Source organism: Polypterus senegalus, chromosome 6 (genome assembly GCF_016835505.1).
Source record: "Polypterus senegalus isolate Bchr_013 chromosome 6, ASM1683550v1, whole genome shotgun sequence".
Classification (NCBI taxonomy): Eukaryota; Metazoa; Chordata; class Cladistia; order Polypteriformes; family Polypteridae; genus Polypterus; species Polypterus senegalus.
The window spans coordinates 54602161-54627932 of record NC_053159.1 but is presented as its reverse complement, the minus strand read 5'-3'; the positions used below and the strand labels follow the sequence as shown (position 1 = coordinate 54627932).

The window sequence follows — 25772 nt, the reverse complement described above, 5'->3', positions numbered from 1 at the left end:
TGTTAGCACTAGCAGTACCAGTTTGAGTACCAACATAAGATGTCGGCAGCCCAAAACTGATGAAATGACTGGCTTCAGGACCAAACTTATTCAACATCGGTCAAACTTACAAATTCTCATGCAAAATGGATTGCTTTGGACTAACAGTGCTGGAAGATAGGGGGTTAGAAAATGTGCTACAGTTAGCGTCAGGTCATCCAACTTTTCAACTGCCATAGAGAGAGACTATTTCAAGTAAAATTCAACAGCTTTATGACACTGAAAAGCAAGCAAAATTAGAAAGCGGACTTTTTGGCTCTTATTGGGGATCATTGGACATCCGTGACCATTAGTAATTTTAATTACATCTAATTACAAAATGTTCAATGATCACACTGTTTTAGCCTAATGTACAAAATAATTTTGGCTAAGGTTACTCAGAGTTTAAAGGTGAAGCTGGTCAAATTAACTTTTATGTTTCTGCCTTATTTTTTTAAGATGAAAAACTGCACTTTATGTTGAATTTTTTCTTATTATTTAAAGCCAATTCTGAACATGTACTTAAAGTACTTAGAATACCACTTTATTTTTAAGTCTGCCCAATTTTAGCCACAGATGATTATTCTAATTTGAATTGAAATGCAGTTTAAATGCATTTTTTTTTCAGAAATTAAAAGAGCTTGAGTTTACAATATTCATGTCCATGTCTATTATTTGATTCTGTCGCCCACTAAAACCCTTTTAAATTAAAAAAAACATTTGCGCTTTGGGGCAAATTTACGTGTGCGATTACATGCGATGAATCAAGATTAATTAATTACAAAGCCTCTAATTAATTAGATTAATTTTTTTAATCGAGTCCCCCCTAATATATATATATATATACAGTATATATATATATATATATATATATGGATATGTATATATATGTGTATATATGTACATATGTATATGCATATATATGTATATATATGTGTGTGTGTGTATGTATTGTAAAGGATTCAGAGCAAAACAGAAAAAGGTTTGGGGTTTTTCCGGCCCCGTATATTGTCTACAATCCACAGACAACCAAAAAAAACGGGTCAAACTGAGAAAACAAAACATTCATCTGCGCGACGCCATACTATACGTCGGCGGCCATTTTATATGGGAGGAGCCGGAAGTGGAGGAATGCTGGGAAGGAGGCGTGAGGGATGACGGGACTGCTGACGTCAGGGAAAATGGCGGAGGAAGGGCGGAAGTGGACGTACTGCGGGACAGTGCCTTATGGCGGAGCGTCTTTACTTCTCGAAAACAAAGGAGAAAGGTTAGTACCCCGCCATTCCCCACCAGCGAACGTCTTTATGTATGCATATATATGTATATATATGTGGATGTATATGTATATATACTGTATATATGTGTGTATATGTATATATCTGTTTGTGTGTATATATATGTATAAATATATATATATATATATGACAGCAACACTCATGACAATGACAATGTCAATCATGTTACGTTATTATTACAATGTTTCCTTTTCTTTTTCATTACTTCTTTAACACACTACTTCTCCGCTGCGAAGCGCAAGTATTTTGCTATTCAAAAATATAACCGAAGAAAAACAAATTGTGTTAGTGTACTTCGTTGACACACCTGCTTTGGTAGTACAGTGGTAAGAAATACATAATCAACAGGTCGCGGCTTCAATCCTGGCCACTTCCCAAAATAAACATTTTAAGTAGTGAGCTGCTCTCATTGTTACTATTATACAATAAAAATGTACCTTTGATTTGATTTGACTGTTTTTGCCTTGTTCATTCAAGCTGATAGTTTATGGTCATACATCTCCTTGTGAAGCTTTTGTTATATTTTTTCTTACATTACTAGTTGTTTTTCTAGCTTTCTGTTTTTATTGCCTTCTCCAGTTGAAACCAGTAAGTAGTGTTTGGGGCCTGTACTAAGTGAGCCTCTAACAAGCAGACCAGTTAAGGTCCTGGCCCACTCTCTAGCTTCTTTTGGAGCACTCAGTCATTTTTGCTTTGGTGGAAACTCCAGTATCATAGCAATTTATTTATATTTTTACTTTAAATGTTAGCATATGGGTTAATAATTAAAAAAAATACACTCACAAATTTCCAGTTTTGCATTGCCTCCGGGCAGAAACCTACTTCAGTATTTATTAGTGAAAAGGAAAACAACACATGTAAGAGCCATTTGTTAGTTAAGTTATGTTAAATTGATTGAAGTATTTTCTTAGTTATGTTAAAATGTTTGCCTATATTATTAGTGCATGGTCAATGGAAGATTCTATTATAACCCCTACAAGTTAAATTGTAAATGGAATATTTTAATTACTTTTTGCCATTCTGACAACAGACTAGTTCCAGTTCATGATTTGCCTCATAGCTGGTAATTCATGAAAGGCAAACTATATGAAAACTGTACCATACATACAGAACATACTCAATGTACTCAAGTGAAATCTATGTAAGTTTGTCAATGAGAAATAACAAAACTTTCAAGTATAGAAAGTAACTTAAGTTTAACATGAGAAAACTAAGATTGCAATGAAACAGTGAAGAAACCTCTTTTTTGCCTTTTATTCCGAGTGTGTAATAACTTTTTTCTGAATTTTTGTGATTTATTCCTTTTTAAATTTTCACTAAACCTTTTTAAAATGAACTTTATTAGACTGAGGAATTTCTTTTGTTACACGTTTTACTCATACTGGATCCTACTTTCCAACCCAGTAGCTTCTTGATTTTAGAAATCTAGAAAAGACGCAGCTACAACACATTTTTATCAGTCAAGAACTTAAAATGACAAAAGAAGTCAAAATGCATTTTTTTGTAGTGTAAAAATGTATATATTCCTCTTCTGTTTTACTGCATAAATAATTACAACTGAGAGTGTAAAGGCTTGAAATGTCTGCAGGTGAGTACCAGCATCTTTCTCTCCAGGGTTGACCATGGTGCTTGGCTGGTCATGCACTCACGTGCAAGGGGAGTGGATCAGTCAGGTGCCGCACTTGTGCCTCAGAGGTAGTGGTGCATTGCACCTGTGCCCAATCAAGCTATATAAAGAGAAAATGGGACAGAAAAAGGAGAAAGGAACAATTGAGAATAACAAAGACAGAACAGAGGTTAAAATGAAAGAAAAGAAAGAGTGAATGGCAGGATCGGGAAAAGAAAGCTGGTGTGGAGGAACAAAAGGCAGGTGCTCGGAGTCAAGCCTCAGGACAAGGAGCCTGGGGCTGAAGAGGGGTATTCCTATTGATCAATGGAGGAGAGTGGCCTGTTATGCTGTGTGTCCCATGGAAAGCAAAGGACTGATGGTGGGAGATGGGTGTGCGCCTCAGCGCAGTACGTCAGGGATGCCTAAGGCCTGGAAATGGGGACCCAAGGCAGGAATAAATGGTTGACTGCACCTGTTGGAAGGATGTCTCCTTGTGCTACAGGATCCGTAGAGGGTAAGCCGAGAAGACATAGACTTTTAGAAGGAAGCACTGGGGTTCACGTTCTTAAATGATTGTGGTTTTAATCTCGATTTTATGGTATAAGTATTGAATTGATTTGAATCACTGCACTTTTAAAACACTGTTTGATTTTATTTTGAAGGGCAGTAATAAAAGCGCGAGACACTTTCTACATGTACTCCTTACAGCATGTGTGTGTCCTCATTTGCCCAGCTAATCTTGATACATGACTATCAATGGTTCGGGTTCAACAGGCTCCTGAATGCAACATGGAACACAGAGCTAACCCAGACTGTCAAAGACTTTCATCCATTAATGGAATTTGTTTAGAATTACAAAAGAAAAACTGAATTGTGTTTGCTTTGAGAGCGTGATGCTGTGATCAATCATTTGCAATAGTTTTTCATTTAAACTGCACCATATATAGACCTGGTATATGAAGGCTTCCTCTAAGAGCATGAGGAAAAAGATTTTCTGGTGTGATGAGACAAAAACTGAATTCTTTAGGCAGAAATCCAAACACTGTGCCTGGCCAAGACCAGAACTGATAATCAACTACATAATACCTTTCCTAAAGTGAAGCATGGTGGCAGTGGCACTATGAGGTGAGGAAGTGGGCAGCATCATGATAAAATAAAAAAATGCACCACTATATGACAACCACCTATTCCAGCCCTGTTCAACAACTGCTGAATTTAATCTATGGGAATCGCTACAGACATCTAGAGATCTATATATTGATAATGTATTTGTTTCTTTTGACCTATTATGTTCTAAATTTAATTCCAGTGGGTTTTTTTTATAAACAAATTGGAAAGTTCACAAAAACAGCCTACAAAATTTCCTTTTTCTTTCACCTATATCCATCCTTGATGAGATATTGTTTAGTATGCAACTGACTCTTGTTAGTAAATGTAAGAAGATTTTACACCATCACACTACAGATCATCTCCGGACTCAATAAGAACTTTAGGAATGCAACCCTTAATGATCCAAGGAAATGTTGAGAAAGGGAATATATCCTTTAACATTTCAGCAAACAAGTAGAATACAGCAATTTACAATATATGTTCCAGTTCAATATGCACTAAGCACACTATAATTCACTTTGAAACTGTTCACTGCTCACATATATTTTATATAAATTTGTCTAAAATGTACTCAGGGCAAGATCCAACTTGTAATCAATTTCATGACGCACATGCATTGCTAGGCCACATGATCTGAGAATGTCTTATAAACAAAATAATTATCTCTTGGATAGCCATTTATTTAAAATGATCAGCTTGCATACTAGTGTTGTGTGCATTTGTATGATCCAGGAGCAGTTAGTTTAATTTAGACCTTGTATTACATATCATCATTCATATTCCAGATTCACCACATGAAGGCACACTTTTTCCAAAGGTATAAGTGATCTTTCATTATCACCCAGTATCTGGAGCCTGATGCTTCAGAGATTTCTTTGGTGAGTCAAAGGCTTATGAACAATTTCTGCATTATAACTGGGATATTTATCAAAGAGGACAAGTCAGATATTCCAATAATTTAAATAGTAGTTATTGTTGGGGGTTGAGATAGTGGAAGGGTTGAAAAACATGGGGTGGACACAGCAAAGTATTACATTGTCATCACTGTTAGCATGCCACATGATCTCCGTGAAGGATATCTAATGTTGTGATATTAAGAACCTCTGGGAAAGTGTATGGCTGTACACTAAAAAGCAAGGAAAAATTTGTATTAATCACAGTGTTCTGCCACCTGAAGGTACAGACATAATTGTTTTTTTTAAGAATCAAGAGATGAAATGTATTCAAAAGATAGCATAGAAAATTCCCATAACCAAGAAGTGTACAACATTGACCTTTATTTTTTTTATTTTTGAATGTTATGCAGTCTAAAACAAAAACATTTGTTAAAAATAGATTTAATGGGGTCCAAAAATATGTTCTACATATAGAACCTTTGAAAAAAGTCCAAGGAAAAGCCAGTAATAAATAAATAAAAAAGTAGCTAATCATAACACATATCAGAAAAAGAAGAATTAAATAGCAAGTCAAAACAACATGCTAAAAGACTCCAATAACTAGTAATAAACATAATGGTGCTTCCCAAAAAAGCAGCTCTGTTCCACAATACCAAAAAAGCCTGAACTGGTGTAAGAGTTTAATTTGAACCATGGTCCAATGTGCAACTAGCATGTGTCTGAGTCTCATATCCTTTTGAGCTTATACTTAAAGGCTGATGCTGTTATGTTATTTTCACTATGACAGCTGCATTTTTAGTTATTTTATGTATAGAGTATAAAAGGAAATATTATATTTTAAGGTATAATCATTGGTTTATTGTTATACACTATGTTTCCTGTTGATAGCAAACTTACGAATCAATCAGGTATGATTCAGAACATAAAAATGAAAGTTCATCCTGGTCATGGAGTGAACTTTTAACCCTCCAAAAGTCACATGCTCTTAAGGACTATCAATCAACCTAGTTGTCGGGGTTGATTGTAGTTATTTTAGGCATCATCTTGTTAGCAACTGAGCGTAACCAATCATGTTAAAGTTATCTGATTATGTAATGAATTCCTTGGTAGTGTGATCTAATCAATGAATTGCATAACTATAGCACAGAGAACACTCTTTTCTTTGCAACACTTGGCTAATAAGATATTCTGTTGCCTCTTGCAAAATTTAGATAAAGAATAATGATTGACACTTTGTTTCTGCCTATGTTTTATTGCTTAAACCGTGGCATTCCAGTGGGGGCTGTCCATTAAAAATTTTCTTACACACTGGAATTTAATGTTTAATGTGTAATACCACATAGAAACATTTCCATCTTTCTTCAGAAAAACTTTCTTTTGGGGATGAGGACATAGACATTTATGGACTAAACACTAGAAAACTTGATACATGAGAACATTCTTGACAAGAAAGCTTACCAATCCTATCCTCCTAATTTCTCCATAAAAACACCTACTTGAGTGTTAATGGACCATAACGTCCTACTGTCACACAACTTGTTAATTCACTGCTATTTCACTTGCTAATTCACTGATTTGTTATTCTCCTCTCTGTGAAGAAATACTTTACTTATCCTTAATGAGTTTTATAACTTTTCTTATAGGTTTATAGGGTACTTATTGTCATGTATGCACATTACAGTGAAATTCTTAAGTGTATATGCTAATCAACATGTATCTGTTCAGTGCACACAAGAGAGAAACAGACATTTCTAAATGGAAGAATCACAAGATGAGAAGTAGTCAATAAAGAAAAAAATTCCTAATAACCAATGATCAGTTTTACCTATCTTCTAATGCAAAACAATAACATAAATTGTTGTCATGAGTCAAACATATTTAAATAATAAGTCAAAATGTGACTGTTTTATCTCAGACAGACAGGTCTGTTCAGGACGAATGAGCTGGTATAGTGTGTTGCATCACCTACCTCACAATGAAACAGCTCAGGATCCCAGTTGGCAACATCCCAGGTAGAAATGTGGTCCAGTTCCACCCCCGGAAATAACCATCTATCTGCTGCAGCCAGATGTTACATGGGTGTCCCCTTGGCCTGGTCCAGCTGCTCGGGTCCTCAACAATGAGGATCCTGCGAGTTGGATCACCCTTGGGGATTGCGCCACATGGATGTAGTGCCGTAACAGACACTCCCTCACAATGCAGGTAATGTGCCTCATTCGGGATTCTGTGAAGTCAAACCAGCGGTACCTAAGCATTCTCTGAAGAGACACAGTACCAAAGGAATCCAGTCTTCATTTCAGGTCACTAGATAGTGTCCATGTCTTGTAACCATATAGCAAGACAGAAGCTACCAGGACTCTAAAGACTTTGACCTCAGTCCTTGTGCACAGATATTGGGAGCACCACACATCCCTTTCCAGTGACCTCCTGACCCTCCTAATTCATCTACTGACTTCATAGGAAGAGCCACCAAAGACATAAATGTTACTGCTGAGATAAGTAAACCTCTCGACATGGTCGATACTCTCTCCGCAGACAGATACACTGCTGATGGTTGTGCCTAAGAGGTCATTAAAGGCCTGGATCTTGGTTTTATCCAGGGCATTTGCAAGCCTCAGATCCTCCACTGACTCTTCTGAAGATCACAGAACACACCTTTCACTCTGCAAAGCACTCGCAGTACCAGTGTACAGGCCAACCATGATATCCAGAAACCTTGAGGGGATCCTGAAAAGTCTCAGGATGCCCCACAGGGCAATTCGATCAACGGAGTGAAACATTTCACAAAAATTGACAAAGTCTGCAAAGAAACTCTGCCGATACTTGCGTTTATGCTCCATGAAAACCTTCAGTGCCAAGATGCGGTCAATGGTAGACTTCTTAGGCATAAAACCAGACTGCTCTGGTCACTGGTAGGTCAGCAAGTGATCATGGATTCTATTGAGGATGACCCTAGAAAGGACCTTAGCCATCACATAGAGCAGTGTTATCCCTTTCCAGATAGTGACGACAAGTCCAATTTTCCAGTCAGTTGGGATGACACCCATCTCCCAAATGGCAAAGATTGCTTGAAATGTCAGGAGAACAGCCTTACCACCAGCCTGGAAAAGATCACCCAGGATACCACAGATCCCTGCAGCCTTCCCTACCCTCAGCTGGTTCAACACCTGAATAATCTCAGTGAGATCGGGTGGATCACAATTAATTGGAGGATCAGCCTCAAGAGCCATGGATCCAGAGATATCCAGCGTCCTAGCCTGAGGATCAGCTTTAAGTAGCTGATACAAAACTCTTACATGATCAGGAGACATTGAAAATGGAACAAGATTTACCACACATACAGTACATCCAAAACACTGATACAGCACAAACACATACAGTATATACAGTGTGTTGTTATTTTGAGGGGACAGCAAATTTACACTGTTAAACAAGCTGTACACTGACTACTTTACATTGTATCAAAGTGTCATATCTTCAGTGTTGTCCCATAAAAAGTTATAATAAAATATTTACAAATGTGAGGGGTGCACTCACTTTTGTGAGATACTGTACCTCATCCAGTGTGGACAGAAGACGAAGTTGTATGAACAAGTGGTAGAAATGTTAAGAGACCAGTTCGCCTCATGGACTTCAAGTGAAAAATATTTCTGTTTTGTGTTAAAGTGAAAAACAAAGTTAAGACTATTGTTTATTTTTTTTTGGCAGTGATAAGATTGTTTTTCTTTTCTTGTTTTCTTCAGTAACAGTGCAAATGCAAAGTATTGGCCCTCTTAAAAGGAAACTATAATACAGTCCATAAATCACATTAATCAACTTTGAGGGTTAATGTTTGTCATGTGAACACACATTATAATAACAGATACAGTAAGTGATATGAATAATTATATGTGTGAGTTGTAATTTAGCTGGAGTTGTTGACTGAGGGAACACACTACTCACAGAGAAAATGTTGGGGACCCAACTGAGTCTCCCCTTTAAATATCTATAGTGACCAAAATAAACAAGTGCTCGATGGTACATCATATAATAGCAAAATGTCAATTAGTGCAAAAGTAGAGATTAAAAGAGGATTCAAGGTTCTCTAGAATAGTCAGTACTCAAGTGGGAGTCCTGTTCTCCATTCTGCTCTCTCCAGAATGAAATGACCCTTGCTGGGGGTGCCTTGAATTTAAAGTGGGGGGACTGGAAGGGGCGGAAACAGTTATAATCAGTGGGTGGTTTCTCAGGGCTGTGGGAGGAAAAAAAAAAGAGATGATACCATCAGTGACAGTGTCTCCCTTGTGTTTAGGAGCAACAGTGCTTACCTCCGATGGGCCTGGAAGGCAAACCTCAGACACGCATGTGTGACACTGTTTTTTCTGTATTTCCCTACTTGATCAATGTTGTTGTCATTTCTTAGTTACTTTGATTTTTGTGTGTATGGATGAAATTCTTCAAGTTCCTTCTAACTGTATACATGCAGCATCTTGCTTCTAATATTTACTGTATATTTTTCAAGTCTTTTGCTACATTTTTCTGAGGAGATCACTCAGTTCATCAGGCTTGTTCAGTAAGCTGATAAGTAAGTTGTCCCAATATCTCATTCACATTCCTTTTAAAGCCACAGTTAATGTTTCAGATACAATTCAGTCTGTTCCAGAGTCCTAAAACTGTCTGGTCAAGTAAGCTTTCTCTGCTTGAAATGTGAGGTCATCTGCATTTGTTTTGTAGCATTGTGACCAGAATATAACACAGTTTTCAAAACATAGTATAAACATAACATTTTTATTTGTCTTTATCAGTTTTTGACATCTTTTGTTCAATAGTTGCATATGTTCATCACAGACCATTTTTATTTAAAATTAATGTTGCTTTTTCCTTCATGTAGCACCTCATGTTTGTTTATATTAAATTGCATGTTACAGCTTTTGAAGAATGTCCAGGTCTATTGTTTTGCATTTCAGCTAAGTATTTCCTGTGTCAAGTTTTAGTGTCATCTGTAAATCATAAGTTTACCTTCTCTACACAGAAAGTATATCTAATAGGGGCAAATAATTTCATATGCCTTTTCTAAAAATACATTTTAAAGTAGAAGGACAAAATAATCCAATTATATTTTTTAAGTCATGTCACTCTTACTGTGAAAGCATGGAGAAAAACCTAACAAGACCCTTGCTTAAAAAAATACATAAAGAAGAGCAAAATACAATTATAGATATTAATGTTGCAGTACAAAGCAAACTTACTGAACCCAAAAAAATAACTAAAAGATAATACTCAACAAAATTAAGGGAACACGTAATCATCACAGTCTAACACCAAAACAGTTAAGCTTCAGGGATATCAATCTGTCCATTTAGGAGGCATAAGTGATTGTTAATCAACTTCACCTGCTTTGGTGCAAATGAAAGTGACAACAAGTGCACTGGAGAGGTAACAGAAAGACACCCCCAGTAAAAGAATAGTTTTGCAGGTGCTGGCCAAAGACAATTGCTCTCTCCTCATCATTCCTGACTGATTCTTTCCATACAGTGTTCTTTAACAGGCCCAAAATACACAATAATGTGGTAAAGGTTTCCTGAAAGCACCCTTATTTTGTTTTCAATGCTTTAACAAATAAGAAACCTCTGAAATTATTCTTAATTGGTTCTACAAATATAGAGTGCAGCTATAGTCAAATAATAATGAACATTGATATGATAAACAAAAACATGCTGATAAAATACCGTAAACTCAATTTTTTAAACATGCAAAAAGCATAATAGATGCATGCAAGAAAACTTAAAAATTGACTAGATGTGCTAAGCTTGGAGGCTTCAAAAAAAAGACAATAAACACCAAAATTTCCCTGTTGAGTATATGCAAATAATTATGTTTAATAGGTTTCACTTTGTTAAGGATTAAATGTAGTTTTGTTAAATGAAAACAAAAGATGGAATAGAAAGACACATGCTACACCTAGTTAATTTTAAAGGAAGAATATTGTGTCCCTACTTGAGAGTGTCCCAGTCAATATAGCCTTTGCTTTCCTTGTCGAACACTTTGAATGCTGCACGAAGTTCTGCATCTTGGTTTTTTGCTCTCTCATGATATAATGCCATGAGTTCCAGGAAGCTATCACAGCTAAATGTTCCTTTGCCTGCATTGACAAAGAAAAAAAATAATTTACCAAACATTTAGATCAGTTCAAAATTATTGACGTGTATATAGTATATAGTGTGCATATCACAATGGAATTGTTACTTGCATATCGCCTCAGAACAGTAACTTTAAATGTATTGTGAAAGCTGGCCCGGACACACACAAACGGACATCTTAAGTTCACCCAACACACTGTTTATTTATAATATTTACAATAATAATTCGTGCATCAACCCCAGTGCCTCTTGCACCGATTCCCCCGGCATCAGAGCGCCGCCTGGCGGTGGCCACGGGTCCCTACAGGGCTGGGCTTCCAAGCCCCCTACCCGAGGCCCCCAACATAACCAGGACGGACGCCTCGCGGTCTGGAGGAGGCACAAGCCCTCCTCTCGTCCTCCTGGGCGTCCCGGCCGGGCTCCAGCCCCGACCGGGGACCACAGTGTCATAATTTATGGACACACATTAAATCAACAGAGCATTTAAAAAAAATTACACAAGTACAACCCAACAAAGCTCACCAGTGCTATCCACTTGATTCCTCCAAAACATCATCATGTCTTATTTTTAACACTAAAATACCTGAAGCCTATGAAAAAACTTGTAATACCAGCCCACTTTATATTCCTTCGCACATCTCCATCACCATCTTTTGTTTTGTAAATGTGTCAATCAGCGCAAGCACCAAGCAGCCTGCTATCCCATACACCCAAAGTTCTCCCAGCTGAAGCCAAGACTCCTTACCTGCATGTGAGGTACCTGGAGTTGTATAGGGTAAATAATATATTGTCATTTGGAATATATATATTTCATGTGTGTTCCATGTCTACAGTGATCTGTGTAAATGTAGGAAGAAATGAGAGGCAGGAATCGTGGAACACATAACTAAAAAAGAAACATTTTTCATATTTTAGTAATAACTGTCCAAATGTAGGTATGAAGTGTATAATGTGTAAAGACTGAAGTCAAATATCAAATAAATACTTTCACAAAAAGTTCAAGTATAACAAAACAAGTGCACTTTTATTCAATAATATAACCGTAGTAAAAGAAATCGCTTCAGGGTATGACATTGACATGACAGCTCAGGTGATGCAGCAGTGAGAACTGCTGTCTCATAATCAAGAGGTCACCAGTTCGATTCTGAACGCAACCATACTGAGTATTGAGCTGCTCTTATCGTTACTATTATAGAATAAAAACATACATTTGATTTAAGTCTATAACAGACTGTGTAAATTTATGGTACTTGTAAAAGTTTGCATTTTTTTTTCACTTTTACTCTCTGAGTCACGATCATGATGCAAAGATCTGACGCTGTTAGTTTTTATTTCAAACTGGGAATAACTATAGATATGAGTGGAGTTTTCAGGCAATGGAACTGGAAATTTTCTGATCTAAGCTTTTTTTTTTTTTATTCAGTTTTATTCTCTCAGTCACGTGAAAGGAAATGTATGAATTCCAAATGGCAATATATTATTTAACCTATACAACTCCAGGCACCTCACATACAGCTAAGGAGCCTTGACTTCAGCTGGGAGAACTTTTTGCCCGAGTTGAGCTCCGTCAAGTGGGGATGGGATAGCAGGCAGCTTGCTGCTTATTGCTGATCGACACATTTGCAACACAAAAGACGCTAATGGAGAGGTGCAAAGGAATTTAAGGTGGACCTGGATTACAAGTTCTTTTGTAGGCTTCAGGGATTCTAGTGTTAAGGTCCTTAAAGTCTTACTGTGTACCACACTATGTGGTAACTTATATCATGCTCCTATGGTTCTATGTGTGACAAAAAAACTTCCTAATGTTTCAAAAAATTTAGCCTTAACAAGTTTCTAACTGTGCCCCTGCGTTCTTGTTGAACTCATTTTAAAGTAATAGTCTCAATACACATGATAATTGTAAACACTTCACAATCATGTTACCTCTTAATTTCCTTTTGCCCTGCTGTCCTGGAAGCAGCCTAGTCACTCTTCTCTGGACTTTTTCTAGGCCTGCTATGTCTTTTTTGTAGCCTGGCAACCAAAACTGCACACATTTTTAGAGGTCTGTCATCAATAATGCATTATAAAGCTTCAACATAAACTCCTTTGACTTGAACTCCACACATTACTCTATACAATGTAACATTCTATTAGCTTTCTTAAAAGCTTCTGAAAACGCCTGGAAGCTGATAGTGATGAATCCACTACGACTCCTAAATCCTTATCATAAACAGTACCTTTTATTTTCCGACAACCCACTGTGTATTCAAATCTAACATTTTTATTTCCTACATATGCTTTAAATGTGTTTACATTAAATTTCATCTGACACAAATCTACCCAAACCTGTATACTGCCCAGGTCCTTCTGTAATGTTTCAACGGAATCTATATTATCTGCCAATCCACATAGCTTGGTATCATCTACAGACTTAACCAGCTTGCTATTTATATGTCTATTCAAGTAATTTTTGTAGAGTACATTAAAAATAGCAGTGGCCCTAGCACTGACCCCTGAGAGACACCACTCTTAACATCACCCAGTTCTGACAAGGTTCCTCACACCATAACCTTCTGCTTCCTGTATTTTAGCCAACTCTGCACCTATCTACACACTACACCCTGAACTCACACTTTTAGTTTGATGCCCAGCCTCTCATGTGTTACCTTATCAAAATCTTTCTGAAAGTCAAGATAAATATTGCATGCACCACTCTGATAATATCCTTTCATTGCTTCCTCATAGAATTCCTGAATTTTAATAAAACATGACCTCCCTCTTCTGACTCCATGCTGATTGTTCAGTAAAACTCCTGTTCTTGACACTCAATCTTCTCCTTAATAATTCCTTCTATTAATTTACCTGTGATGCATATTAAGCTTACTGGTACATAGTTACTATAGTTATAGGTGTATCTTGTTTGCTTTAATTATCTTTGAGACATGTGTAGAACTTGACTGGGGCAAACTGAATAGATTGGACATAGTCTAGAAAGTCATACACCTGCATATTTAAGATTTTGCAATTCACACTGTATGTCATGACTAAAATCAAGCCATGATGTCCAAGGAACTCTCTGTAAACATCTGTAATAAACTGTTTGTGGCAAGGCATAGATCAAGACAAGTTTATAAAACCAGTTTTGAGTGATTCCAGCAGGACAATGACCTCGATCATTGTCAATCACAAGAAGTTTGTAATCCCCCAGACCCTTCCTAGAATTGTCCATCTGGCTAACCACTTTGAGCTACATTTTCTTTGTATGAAAATGTGCTATATAAATAAATGTTGTTGTTGTTGTTGTAAATTGAGTAACCGGGCAAGAAGAATTTTGGACAGAGAGGTGACCAAGAACTCTAACAGCAACCATTGGAGAACCTATGGGAAAGATGACTATCCTAGCAGCACTCCATCAATCAGACATTTATGGCAGTGTCTAGATGGAAGTCACACTGGAGTAAAAAGGCATTTAAAGGGTTCTGCCTTTCAGCACAACAGTTACCTTAAGCATATAGTCAAGACCATGTTGGAGTGGCTTCAGAGCAAGTCTCTGAAAATCTGTGGAGGGACCTCTAATGGAGAGGATCTTTCAGTAAGAAAGGGACAAGCTATCCAAATCAAGGTGTGCAAAGCTGGTAGAGATTTGCCAAAGAAGATCAAAACTGTAATTTCTGCCAAAGGGGTTGAATTAAGGGTCTTAATTTAATGAGAGATTTCAGTTTTGTATTTTTAATAAATTTGCAAACCTTTCTGAAAACATGCTTTCACTTTGTCATTATGGGGTATTGTGTGATGTTTGATGGGAAAAATGTATAATGTATTCAGTTAAAATTAAATCTGCAACACAGGGAAGTGTTTCCAGAAAGTGATGGGATTTGAATATTTTCTAAATCCACTGTATTATTGATTGCTGGTTACTGGCTAGAAACCTCTTGCCAAAATCTTTAAAACATAATATTCAAATATATTACCAATTTACTGATAAAATATCAACACGTACTACTGTATACAAATAAATATGAAATGCTAATGAGTAAGCATTAGACAAGAAATGGATGTTTGTCATCTTTAGGGAAAACTCTAAAAAAAATCTCCATGTCCAACAACCCCCACAAAAAGCAATGCTCCAATAATTGTAGCCAAGGCTGAGAAAAGGTTTCTGTTCTAGTTAATGCTCTACCATATCCTAAGAAACTTCATAATTCTACAAAAACTACAAACATTACCTATTCAGGTCTCTTTGTGCACTTTTGTAGAAAATTATATTGCAAGCATCATACATAAATGAATGATAAATAAAGAAAGTATTATGGTTCTAAGTACAAGAGATGGTGGAATGACAGCTTATTTTCAGGGTTCAAATGTGTGTGTAAAATATTGTGCCTGAATTCAGCTGAAATCCAGATCTGGTAGAGAAAAAAATGTTTATTTTCACATCAAATTGACTGTTCAAACAACTTCTTAAGAATTTTGCATTTTACATATGCTTTGGATATAACAATTTTAACTTCTGAAAAGTTGCACTTGATAGTAGTTTTCATTGTTTTAAGCATAATCTTTTTTTCTGTACAAATTTTAAAAAGTGAAGCATTGTTTAATTTCAGCAAATGTCTCTCAAAATTATCTGCCTATAAACTGCCAGAAAATGCTCTGCCTGTAAAATACCTGCATTATGCACTGACCTAGCATTTCAATTACTGCCCAACCCTTAAACTCCTTAGCACCGCATTTTACTCCAAAAAACATGTAAAAAGTGTTGCATTTTCTTTTGGCATGAAAAATTACATATTTATTAAATCTCAAAAGTATAATAATGAAATAAATAATAATGATGATGATAAGTAAAAATATGAAATGAACAATAATACCAAAAATAATAATAACAGTAATAATACTACTACTTCTTCTTCTTTCGGCTGCTCCTGTAAGGGTTGCCACAGTGGATCATCTTTTTCCATATCTTCCTGTTGTCTGCATCTTGCTGTTTTACACCCATCACCTGCATGTCCTCTCTCACCACATCCATCCTCTTTTCCTCTTGCCTGACAGCTCTATCCTTAGCATCCTTTTTCCAATATACCCAGCATCTCTTATCTGAAAATGTCCAAAACAATGCAATCTCACCTCTCTGACTTTGTCTCCAAACCATCCAACCTGAGCTGACCCTCTAATGTACTCGTTCCTAATCCTACTCATCCTCATCACACTCAATGCAAATCTTAGCAACTGTAATGCTGCCACCTCCTAATCTATGTCCTGTTTTTTGGTCAGTGACAGTTTCCAACCCATATAATACAGCTAGTCTCACTACCGTCCTGCAGACCTTCCTTTTCACTCTTGCTGATACTCATCTGTTACAAATTACTCCTGACACTCTTCTCTGCCCATTCCACCCTGCTGCTCTCATTTCACCTCTTTTTCTACCATACCCGTTACTCTGCACTGTTGATCCCAAGTATTTAATCTCTTTCACCTTCGCCAACTTTATTCCTTGCATTCTCACCATTCCAATTACCTCCCTCTCATTTACACACAGTTAGCATTTTGTTTAATTATTCACTTTTATTCTCTCAGTCACGTTCTCGCTCCCCCTGATCTGACACTGTTAGTTTTCAAATAAAGACGTGCTATAACACACGTCATCTAAGATGAGGATGATTATTCTACATCAGAAGAAACATCCAGTCACACATATGAACAACACAGCTGCACCAGACGTAAAGGTGAAAGATTGAACCGTTTGGATGCAGCAAGAAGTTGGGCATCATCCTGCCAGTGAATCTGCCACATGCATGTCCTTCAACAAAACAGCAGGACCTACAGAGCTCATCAAGGTATCGTGCAAAGTACTGTTTGTGATTATTTTTTGTGATGGTCATTATTTACCTTGATTTATTTACATATCCTCCAACAGTGTAAAGTCACAAATGGACTACAGAGCTTCCTGTGTTTGATCAGCATGGGCATGCTGACAAAGTACATGTGAATTGCTACTCCTTATTCAGGAAAATATCCCAGTTGTCCCATAGGAGAAAGACTTTCTGAAACTGTGGTCATAAAGCTTACAGAGCTGTTTCTGGACAAAGTCAGAACAGTAACAACACTGCATTAAGTGCAACAGCTAAAGTCACTTTTGTGCTGAAGTAGCATTACCTATGTACTTTTTTCAGCATGCCCGTGTCAAACAAATAGAAGAAGCTCTGCAGTCTACTTGTGACTTTTCGCTGTAGGAAGATAAATAAATCAAGGTAGGTAAATAACATTTGATCTGTCTTTTATATTAGTAACATATACATTTTTTTATATAAAGACCATCACAAAACATAATCACAAATAGGACTTTGCACGATACCTTGGCAAACTCTGTAGGTCCTGCTGTTTCATAGAAGGACATGCATGTGGCAGATTCACTGGCAGGATGATGCCCAACCTCTTGCTGTGTACAAATGGTGCCATCTTTTGCCTTTACGCTTGATGCAGCTTCGTTGTTCTTAAGTGGGATTGGACGTTTCTTGCATTGAGGGCTTCTGTTCTCTTTCTCCCATGTAGAACCCTCATCCTCATTTGAGTTCACCTCTGTTATAACATGTCTTTATTTGAAAACTGACAGATTTGGGGGAGCATGAACGTGACTGAGAGAATAAAAGTGAATAATAAAACAAAATGCTAACTTTTACAATTACCATAAATTTACACCGGTGGTTACAGACTCAAATAAATCAAATGTATGTTTCTATAACGGTATTAATAATAACTGTTTACTACTCGAAACAGTTAATGCATGAACGACCCGGGATTGATCCTGCAACCTCTTGACTTAGAGACAGCAGTTCTTACCTCTTTACCAACCAAGCAGATGAATATGTATGTGTGTGTGGATCGTACCCTAATCCAGTTTCTTTTACTTTGGTTAAATTCTAGAAAAAAAGCACATCTGTTTTGTTATATCTGTGTCTTTTGTGTTCATTTGATATTTGGACTTCAGTCTTCACACATTATACACTTCACGTCAGCATTTAGGCAATTATTAGTAGACCATGAAAAAAGTTTCTGTTCTAGTTATGTGTTCAACATTTCTTGCCCTGCATTTCCTGTCATCCTACCTTTACACAGATCATTGTAGACATGGAACATACATGAAATGTATCTGTTTCAAATAATGAGATATTATTTACCCTATACAGTTCAAGCCACCCCACACCCAGATAAACAGACTTGAACTGGGAGAACATTGTGTACAACTAAAGCTGCGTCTGCGTGTGGGGGATGGGATAGCAGGCTGCTTGCTGCTTGTGCTAATCAACACATTTGCAAAACAAAAGACGCTGATGAGGAGGTGCAAGGGAATTTAAGGTGGCCCGGGATTACAAGCTTTTCGTAGGCTTCAGAGATTCTAGTTTTAACCTAGCTTCCAATACTCTTTAACATAACTTCATGCTGTGGCTCATCATTTTTTTCTCCCTGTAATTACTATAGCTCTGCACGTTTTCCTTACTCTTAATAATCATAAATCTTCTTTCTCATTCATCGCACACACAATTTGCAGTGCATGTACACTAAAAACATTCATCATTACACTTTCAACTTACAGCTTCATAATCATCACTCTGTCTGACATTCTTTTCACCTCCAAAACACTTGACATACTGTTCCTTCAGAATCACCCCTACCCCATTTTGCTTACCATCCACACCATGACAGAACAATTTGAATTCATCGCTGATCCACCTGGTTTTAATAATAATAATAATAATAATAATACTTATTACTAATACTTATACTTAATATACTTAATACTAAAAATATAATATAATGTAACTTAAAATAAATTTAACACTTAATATACTTAATACTTACTAATACTAATACTTAATACTACTTACTAGTTATAATAATACTACTACTGATGCCAAAACAGTATATAATCTCAAAATAACTTTGTGTGGCAAATTTTAAAGCACGGTGAAAGACACAGTTCAACGTCACAGTTGGCACAATAATAGCATGCTTCTTTTTCGAAAGTGAAAGAAAGTCACATGGAGTGAGGGACAAACACTTCCTGGTCATGGGCTATAAAGGACTCTGGGAAATCCCAGACGGAAGAGCTGAGTTGGGTGGCAGGGTGGCTAAGTGTCTGGGAGTGGAGGATTGGTTAATGTTTATTTGTATTGTTTATTGAGTATTGTGGAGTAGAGGGTGCTTGGTGCACATTATTATTATAATAATAAGTTCATCTTTGGACTTTTACCTGGCGTCTGACGTGGAGCCCCAAAACTGTCACAATTAGCGTAGTCTCGGCAGGATTCTCTGGCCGTCAGTTTGGCAGAGGACCTGAATTTTAAAAAATTTACTGTGGACAGAATACCCCAAGAAGGCAGCGTCAAGACACACAGAAAAATCGCCACTAACCCTATTTTCAAGTCCGTAATGGGGAAGAAGAAGGCAAAGCAGGGCAACAGCACCAGCGGAAGTTCCATGTTCGTCATGGCCGACACTTGGGATGAGCGACAGGGCGACTACACTGATCAGGAGAAGACTCCGGACGAAGAAAACTTCAACGAAGTATGTGCCGGAAATATAATAGATAGCAGAATACCCGCGCTTCACAGAGGAGATGTAGTGTGTTAAAGAAGGAAAGAGAAACAAAAGGAAACATTTTATTAATAACGTAACATGATTGACATTGTCATGAGTGTTGCTGTCATATATATGCCTGCCTAAATAAGTCACCCTTGCTTCGCTCTTACTTTTTTACCGTTCATTTAATCATGGCTAGTGGCGGAAAAATTATAAAGTGGAAAGAGGATTACACTAAGTATGGCTTTACCAAAGCAATTATTGATGGTGAATCGATTATTCATAAAGCTTGAATTGATGATCTGTTTTTCTGTGTTAACCTCATATTTTTTCATACTTCTTCTCAAACCAAGGTGGTGCGAGGGTAAAATGAATAGGGATGCGCTGATCAAAGTAATCGGTGTACCAGGAAATCATGCATTGACAAAAGTTCCCCTTTGCTTGTAATGCAAAGTGTGATTAAATGCATTATTTTTTAACACGTCATGGAGCACATGCATCGAAGCTTCTCAGCTGTACTTGTGCTAAGAAAAGGAAAGATTTTAAAAATAACGTAACACGATTGTCAATGTAACCTTTTGTAAGTGGTGCCTGGAGAATTCAGTGTGGAGAAACTCTAGAGACAGCGTGTGTATTAACTTGTGGATTTTTCTGTGAGTATTTGGTGGCAGTGTGATGAAGTTGCTTCGAAAGACAGCGTTAGCCGCGGAGATCAGCTCAGAGAGAAATTAGGTAAATGGGAGGGGAGATGATGACATGACTCCCCCACCCGCCTTAACTGTCAATCCCCCACAAACACAGTCTCGGAATTTGCATAAGCACACCCCTTCCCCTGCAATTTTAACTTAGTTACAAAATGATCAAAACTCTCGTTTATATCCTGCATCCTCTCATTAAACTTGTATCCCGCATTACCCGTGGGCATGAGAAACGCCAGCGGCAGCCTATCTATGAACTTAATTTAAAGTTTAGGTTTACACCTTGCTTTCTTTCTGAAGTAGCAGCACTCATGAATATGGTGGTATATGTCACTCGCTCGCTTCTTATTGTTTCGCTGCCTTCTCAATTATATAATGCATGTTTTCTTTAGCGCTTTTTGGAGGTCTTCCTGGTTTTCTATGCACTGCGTTGACAGTCAGTTCACGTGATTACGTGGGAGGCGTGATAATGGCACACGAAAACTCCGCCCCCCACGGCTTTCGAGCTCAACTCCATTACAGTAAATCGAGAAAAATACCTTCCAGTTACGACCATTACGCGTAGAATTTCGAAATGAAACCTGCCCAACTTTTGTAAGTAAGCTGTAAGGAATGAGCCTGCCAAATTTCAGCCTTCTACCCACACGGGAATTAGTGATGAGTCAGTCAGTCAGTCAGTCAGTCAGTGAGTCAGTGAGTCATTGAGTCAGTCAGTGAGGGCTTTGCCTTTTATTAGTACAGATAACCTATTTAAAATTACTCACTTTGTACCGTGCACATACCTCGGAAAAGATCATCCGGAAGTTCTGTGGGATGCAGGAGAATTTCCCGAAGACGGTGTGCCGCGGGCGGGCAGACAGACAACACAACGGACTTCCGCATGTTGGGTGCTGGCGAAGGACACGTGACCCACCCTGAAGGATTGGGGAAAGGAGGAGGTCAGTGTCCTGCTACTTTCGACTTCGCTCAAAAGAAGACGGACTTAGACTTTCCGAAAGGGAAGCGGGAGGTGAGCGAAGCACCGCTCAACCCACGAGAAGGTAAGGAGGGCCGGGAAATGGCTGGTCGATCTGCCAACAAATTAATACAGGCAGATCGCAATCAGCCAAAGATGGCAGCCCAGTCCTCGTCGGTAGAGAATTCCAATTCCCAGAAGCCCTTGCGGAACCCGTCAGAGCACATGCCAACAGCGGGCGTGTTCATTGACTCTTGGCCGGACGGTAAGGCGAACCACGGAGTAAGCCTACCTCTGGCCGAATTAACTAACTACTTTGACGTACGGGAGCACGAAAAATTAATCGGAGATTTTGCAGACATTGGAGGCGATTAAGAAGATCGTTGGAGATCTGGGAACAGCGGCCGAAGCGCCTTTAAGAAAAGTACGTGAGTACCTGTGGCGATTAGACCAAGAGCCTCCCATGTTATATGATTTGCCGGTACAGGCAGCAAATGTCGGTACCTTATATAATGTAATAGGGACGCAGTGTGATCCGGGCCCACTTTTAATAAATAGCGGGTGCCAAATCACTGCGTGTCCTACAAGAGAGGCCGGAATGTTGACCGAGTGGTCGGGGGAAGAGCCCATCTATCCGGAGCAGCTGGATGGTGCTGGCTTTCGGAGGGATACGGTTCTGAAGACCCTGGCCCGTGTTGTAAGTAAATCAAGAGGGGTGCAGACAGGAAAGGGTCTCTTTTTATTAAATAGAGAGACTCAGACTGTGGAAATCCCCCAGATCAAACAGGAGATCCCAAAAATAAAACAGGGGTCTCCTAACAAAGAAAGAAAAGATATGGAAACTTTAGAGGCGGTGGGGGTCTCCTCCTCAGCAAGAAAAGGGGCGGACATAACTTTTCCCAATTGTTTTCAGTCCCGCAGTAGAAGAATAACAGGAGGGGGGAGACAGTGCTACGGATGCCAAAGGTCAGGCCACATTTGGCGAAACCGTCTTTGGAGAGCAGGGGACCAGATGTCAATTCGGAATAATATTCCCCCTAGATTCTCCAGGGAACAAGACACAAGGTTCAGCCAAGGTTCGACCTCCTGAAAGATGACGTCCCTCGCGGGGCTGGACGCTCCGCCCCACTGGGTTTCGCTGAGGGGAGGGAACTGTGAGGGAAACTGCCCTCCTTGCAGCAGGGAGATGCCCCGAATGCCAGCAGGGAATTATGGACAGTGGACTTTTAATGCACAACTCTGCTGGATACCATGGGGGACGCCAGGAGTTGTTGCAGGGAGGCCCAGGGACTATTTTTCCTACACCCTAGAAGTACGTCCCAGTCACATGGACAGAAGAAATGAAGTGCTTAAGGGATGAAGAAAAGGAGTTTTTACCTGACCCGGAAGTGAAAGAAAGTCACATGGACGTTTACGTGGCATCTGACGTGGAGCCCCAAAGCTGTAACACTTGGTATATTTCCCAAATTTTCTTCAGTGTGGGTGCTGGATAGGTATTCTCATCAACGTCTTCATTGTTGGTAAAGTGCAGATATTTCCTCATTTGTGAAAACCTACACTCGGGCATAATTTCTCCAAAGAACAGTGTTGCCAAAATTTTGTTCGTGGACCAGCATCATTGCTGCTCAAGTTTCACTACAAGCCCTTGCAATAATAATAAGCTTAAAAAGGCCCAGATATCATCACCAGTTACTGGTTCCAATTTTTTTCAATAGGAAAACTGCTTAGGTGTATGGTTATTTGCCCAACACTGTTTAGCATAACGATTTGTCTCAACAACAATTTTATTGATCACGTTATCATCCAGGAATAAGTTCACATAAGTGAATAGATCTTGGCTGTCAAAGTCCGCTTGTATTCCCAGCTGCCCCATAAAATCAATCTGAGGAGGCGTTGTTTTATTTAAAGCAGGGTCAACAGACAGCCCAACGCAAAGGTCACTTTTGGAGTCATCAGAATTACTTTTGGGCTCACTGTCCATTTCAGTTTCACCACCTGAGGACAGATTCACTTCCTCATCACTGCTGATGAGAAGCTCCTCAACATCCTCACCATCCCTGCTTGTATCACTATAGCAAGAGCGTGCAGCACTTGGACTCCTGAAAAACGTTTCTTATGAGATGCTATTATTACAGATGGGGTTACTGATCACACTTACAGGTGAGAGGAGAAGACTCACTGACACCTTTGCCTATGTGATGTTCGGACGTAACACTTAAGCAAGACCAGCCTATAAAGTTGCCTGAGTAATGCTTGGGATTTATGGTGACAGCACTTTTACAGTGCGAGTGATTCTCAATTCTAATGCTTTTGCAAGATACATCTGTACAGTTGCCTGAATGACACTCGGGACTAATGCTTTTAGCATGGTTTTTGCAGCCCGAGTAATGCTTTGGTCTTACACTAAGGAGGCAACATGTCACTCACAGAGCACATAAAACTCATTATTATTTGAGAGTCAGGTAGGCAGAGTTTGGATATGTTGTGGCAAGAAAATTATATTCTGAGACTATAGTCTGCCTGGGGTAAGAACTGCAATTTATAGAAACTTTGTCTTTGAGAGTTTCTACAGTATGTTGTTTTATAGCTGTAGAAAAAAAGAATGTATCCTGAAAACCTTTCTGCTCAAGTAAACTTAATCATTGCTGTCCCTCTGCCTCACTGGTGCTTCTAAAATATAGATAGCTACAGAGTATAAAGTTATTAGTTGGCCCTTTACACAAATCCACATTTTTTTCTACCTAATGAATAAGTTTAAACTACAGTATTTTCAGATAATATTGAGGTTAATGTGACAACACTAAAAGAAAACTGTTCTTATTTTTGCTAGACACAGTATTGTAATGTTTTGCCCCGCCGCCAAGTGATTTTCTCAACTATATTCTGATATTTCTTTCAGAACCCCCTCATCTTTTAAGACTTGTCTACTGGAAGATTGAATTGGTTTTAAAATATACAAATTGATGATATGATGCTATATAGTGTTACTGCCACAATAGAAATTCTGTTATATGTAGTGGATTCAGAAAGTATTCAGTCCCTTACACTTTCTACACAGTTTATTGTGTTGTAGATTTAATTTTTAATGGATATTTTTTCAGTTTACATTCAATAACCTATGTGTCGGACGGCCAGGGTGCCTCAACAATGTAAAGACCAGGGGAGAGAGCTTATTTAGGACATTATCCCCCAGAATGCTAGAGGACAGCCCTGGACAGCCATGGGTTTGGAGCATGGAAGTTCAACCCTGCTGGGGCCTGTGGCCACTGCCAGGGGTCATCTGGACGCTTACTGAGCCCTGTTTGGTAGCACTTCCACCACACCCAGAAGTGCTACCGGAAGAAGGTCATTGGAGACCTGGAGGGCTTCCGGGTGTCCTATAAAAGGAGCCAGCCACAACTACTCAGAGAGCCAGAGTTATGAGGAGGTGGACAAAACTTATGAGGAGGAGTGGAGAAGGAAGTGACTTGAGAGAGAGAGAGAGAGAGAGACAAGAGAAAAGAATGACTGTGTATTGTGCTTTTTGATGCTTATACTATGCTGTGCTGTGGGGAATGAAACAAATGCGCCTCCTTACTGAAATAAACATGTACAGAGTGTGGGCTTGTGTCTCTGCCTGTCTGCGTTGGGGTAGGGGAGACTGGAGTGCCCTTGGTATTCCACACAAAGTGAAAATATTAGAACATTAGAAACGTTTGGAAGAAAACAGGCCATTCAACCCAGCAAAGCCAGCCAGTACTGTCTACTTAATTCCCCTAATGTAACATCAAGTCGCTTTTTGAAAGTCCCTAAATTACTACTACTACCACACTATCAGGTAACTTATTCAATATATTTATAGTTCTATGTGAAGAAAAACAAATTTCCAACTTTGTCCCCATGTCCTTGATAAACTCATTTTAAAATAACTGTCTCGGTCTATTGTACTAATTCCCTTGATAATTTCAAACAATTCAATTATGTCACCCTTTAATCTCCTTTTGCTGAGAAGGTTTAGCTGTTTTAATCTTTCCTCATAACTCATCCCCTGCAGTCCAGGAATCAGCCTAATCACTCCTATCTGGATTTTTTCTAGTGCTTCTATGTGTTTTTTGTAGTTTGGAGACCAAAACTGCAGTCCATTAAAAAGCTTCAGCATAACCTCCTTGGACTTGTACTCTACACATCAGAGCACTATATAATCGAATATTCTTCTATCCTTCTTAATGGCTTCTGAACACTGTCTTGAAGTTGATAGTGATGAGTCCAGTACAACTCTTAAATCCTTCTCATAAAGTGTACTGTTAATTTTCTGACTTCCCATTGTCTGCAAAGAAGGAAAGGTCTGTACATTTACTAAAAATGAAAAACTGAAATCTATAATTTATGTAAGTATTCAGACACTGGATTCAGCCCCTTAGGCTGAAAATGTCAAACACACACTGAAATTCTGCAGGAAGTACAAGGATTGGACAACAGAAGACTGGTGGAAAGTTATTTTTTTCAGATAAATCCTCAGACTGTTTGGGATATC

General features: G+C 38.5%; 1 protein-coding gene across 1 annotated transcript in view; it reads right to left on the bottom strand.

Annotated features, from left to right (window-relative positions):
• The window catches only part of LOC120530526 (calglandulin-like), a 60458-nt gene that overhangs the window by 7979 nt on the left and 26707 nt on the right, over positions 1-25772 (bottom strand). The window contains exon 3 of the mRNA XM_039754951.1: positions 10905-11049. Coding sequence (XP_039610885.1) covers positions 10905-11049 — 145 coding nt within the window. The remainder of the gene's footprint in view (positions 1-10904; positions 11050-25772) is intronic.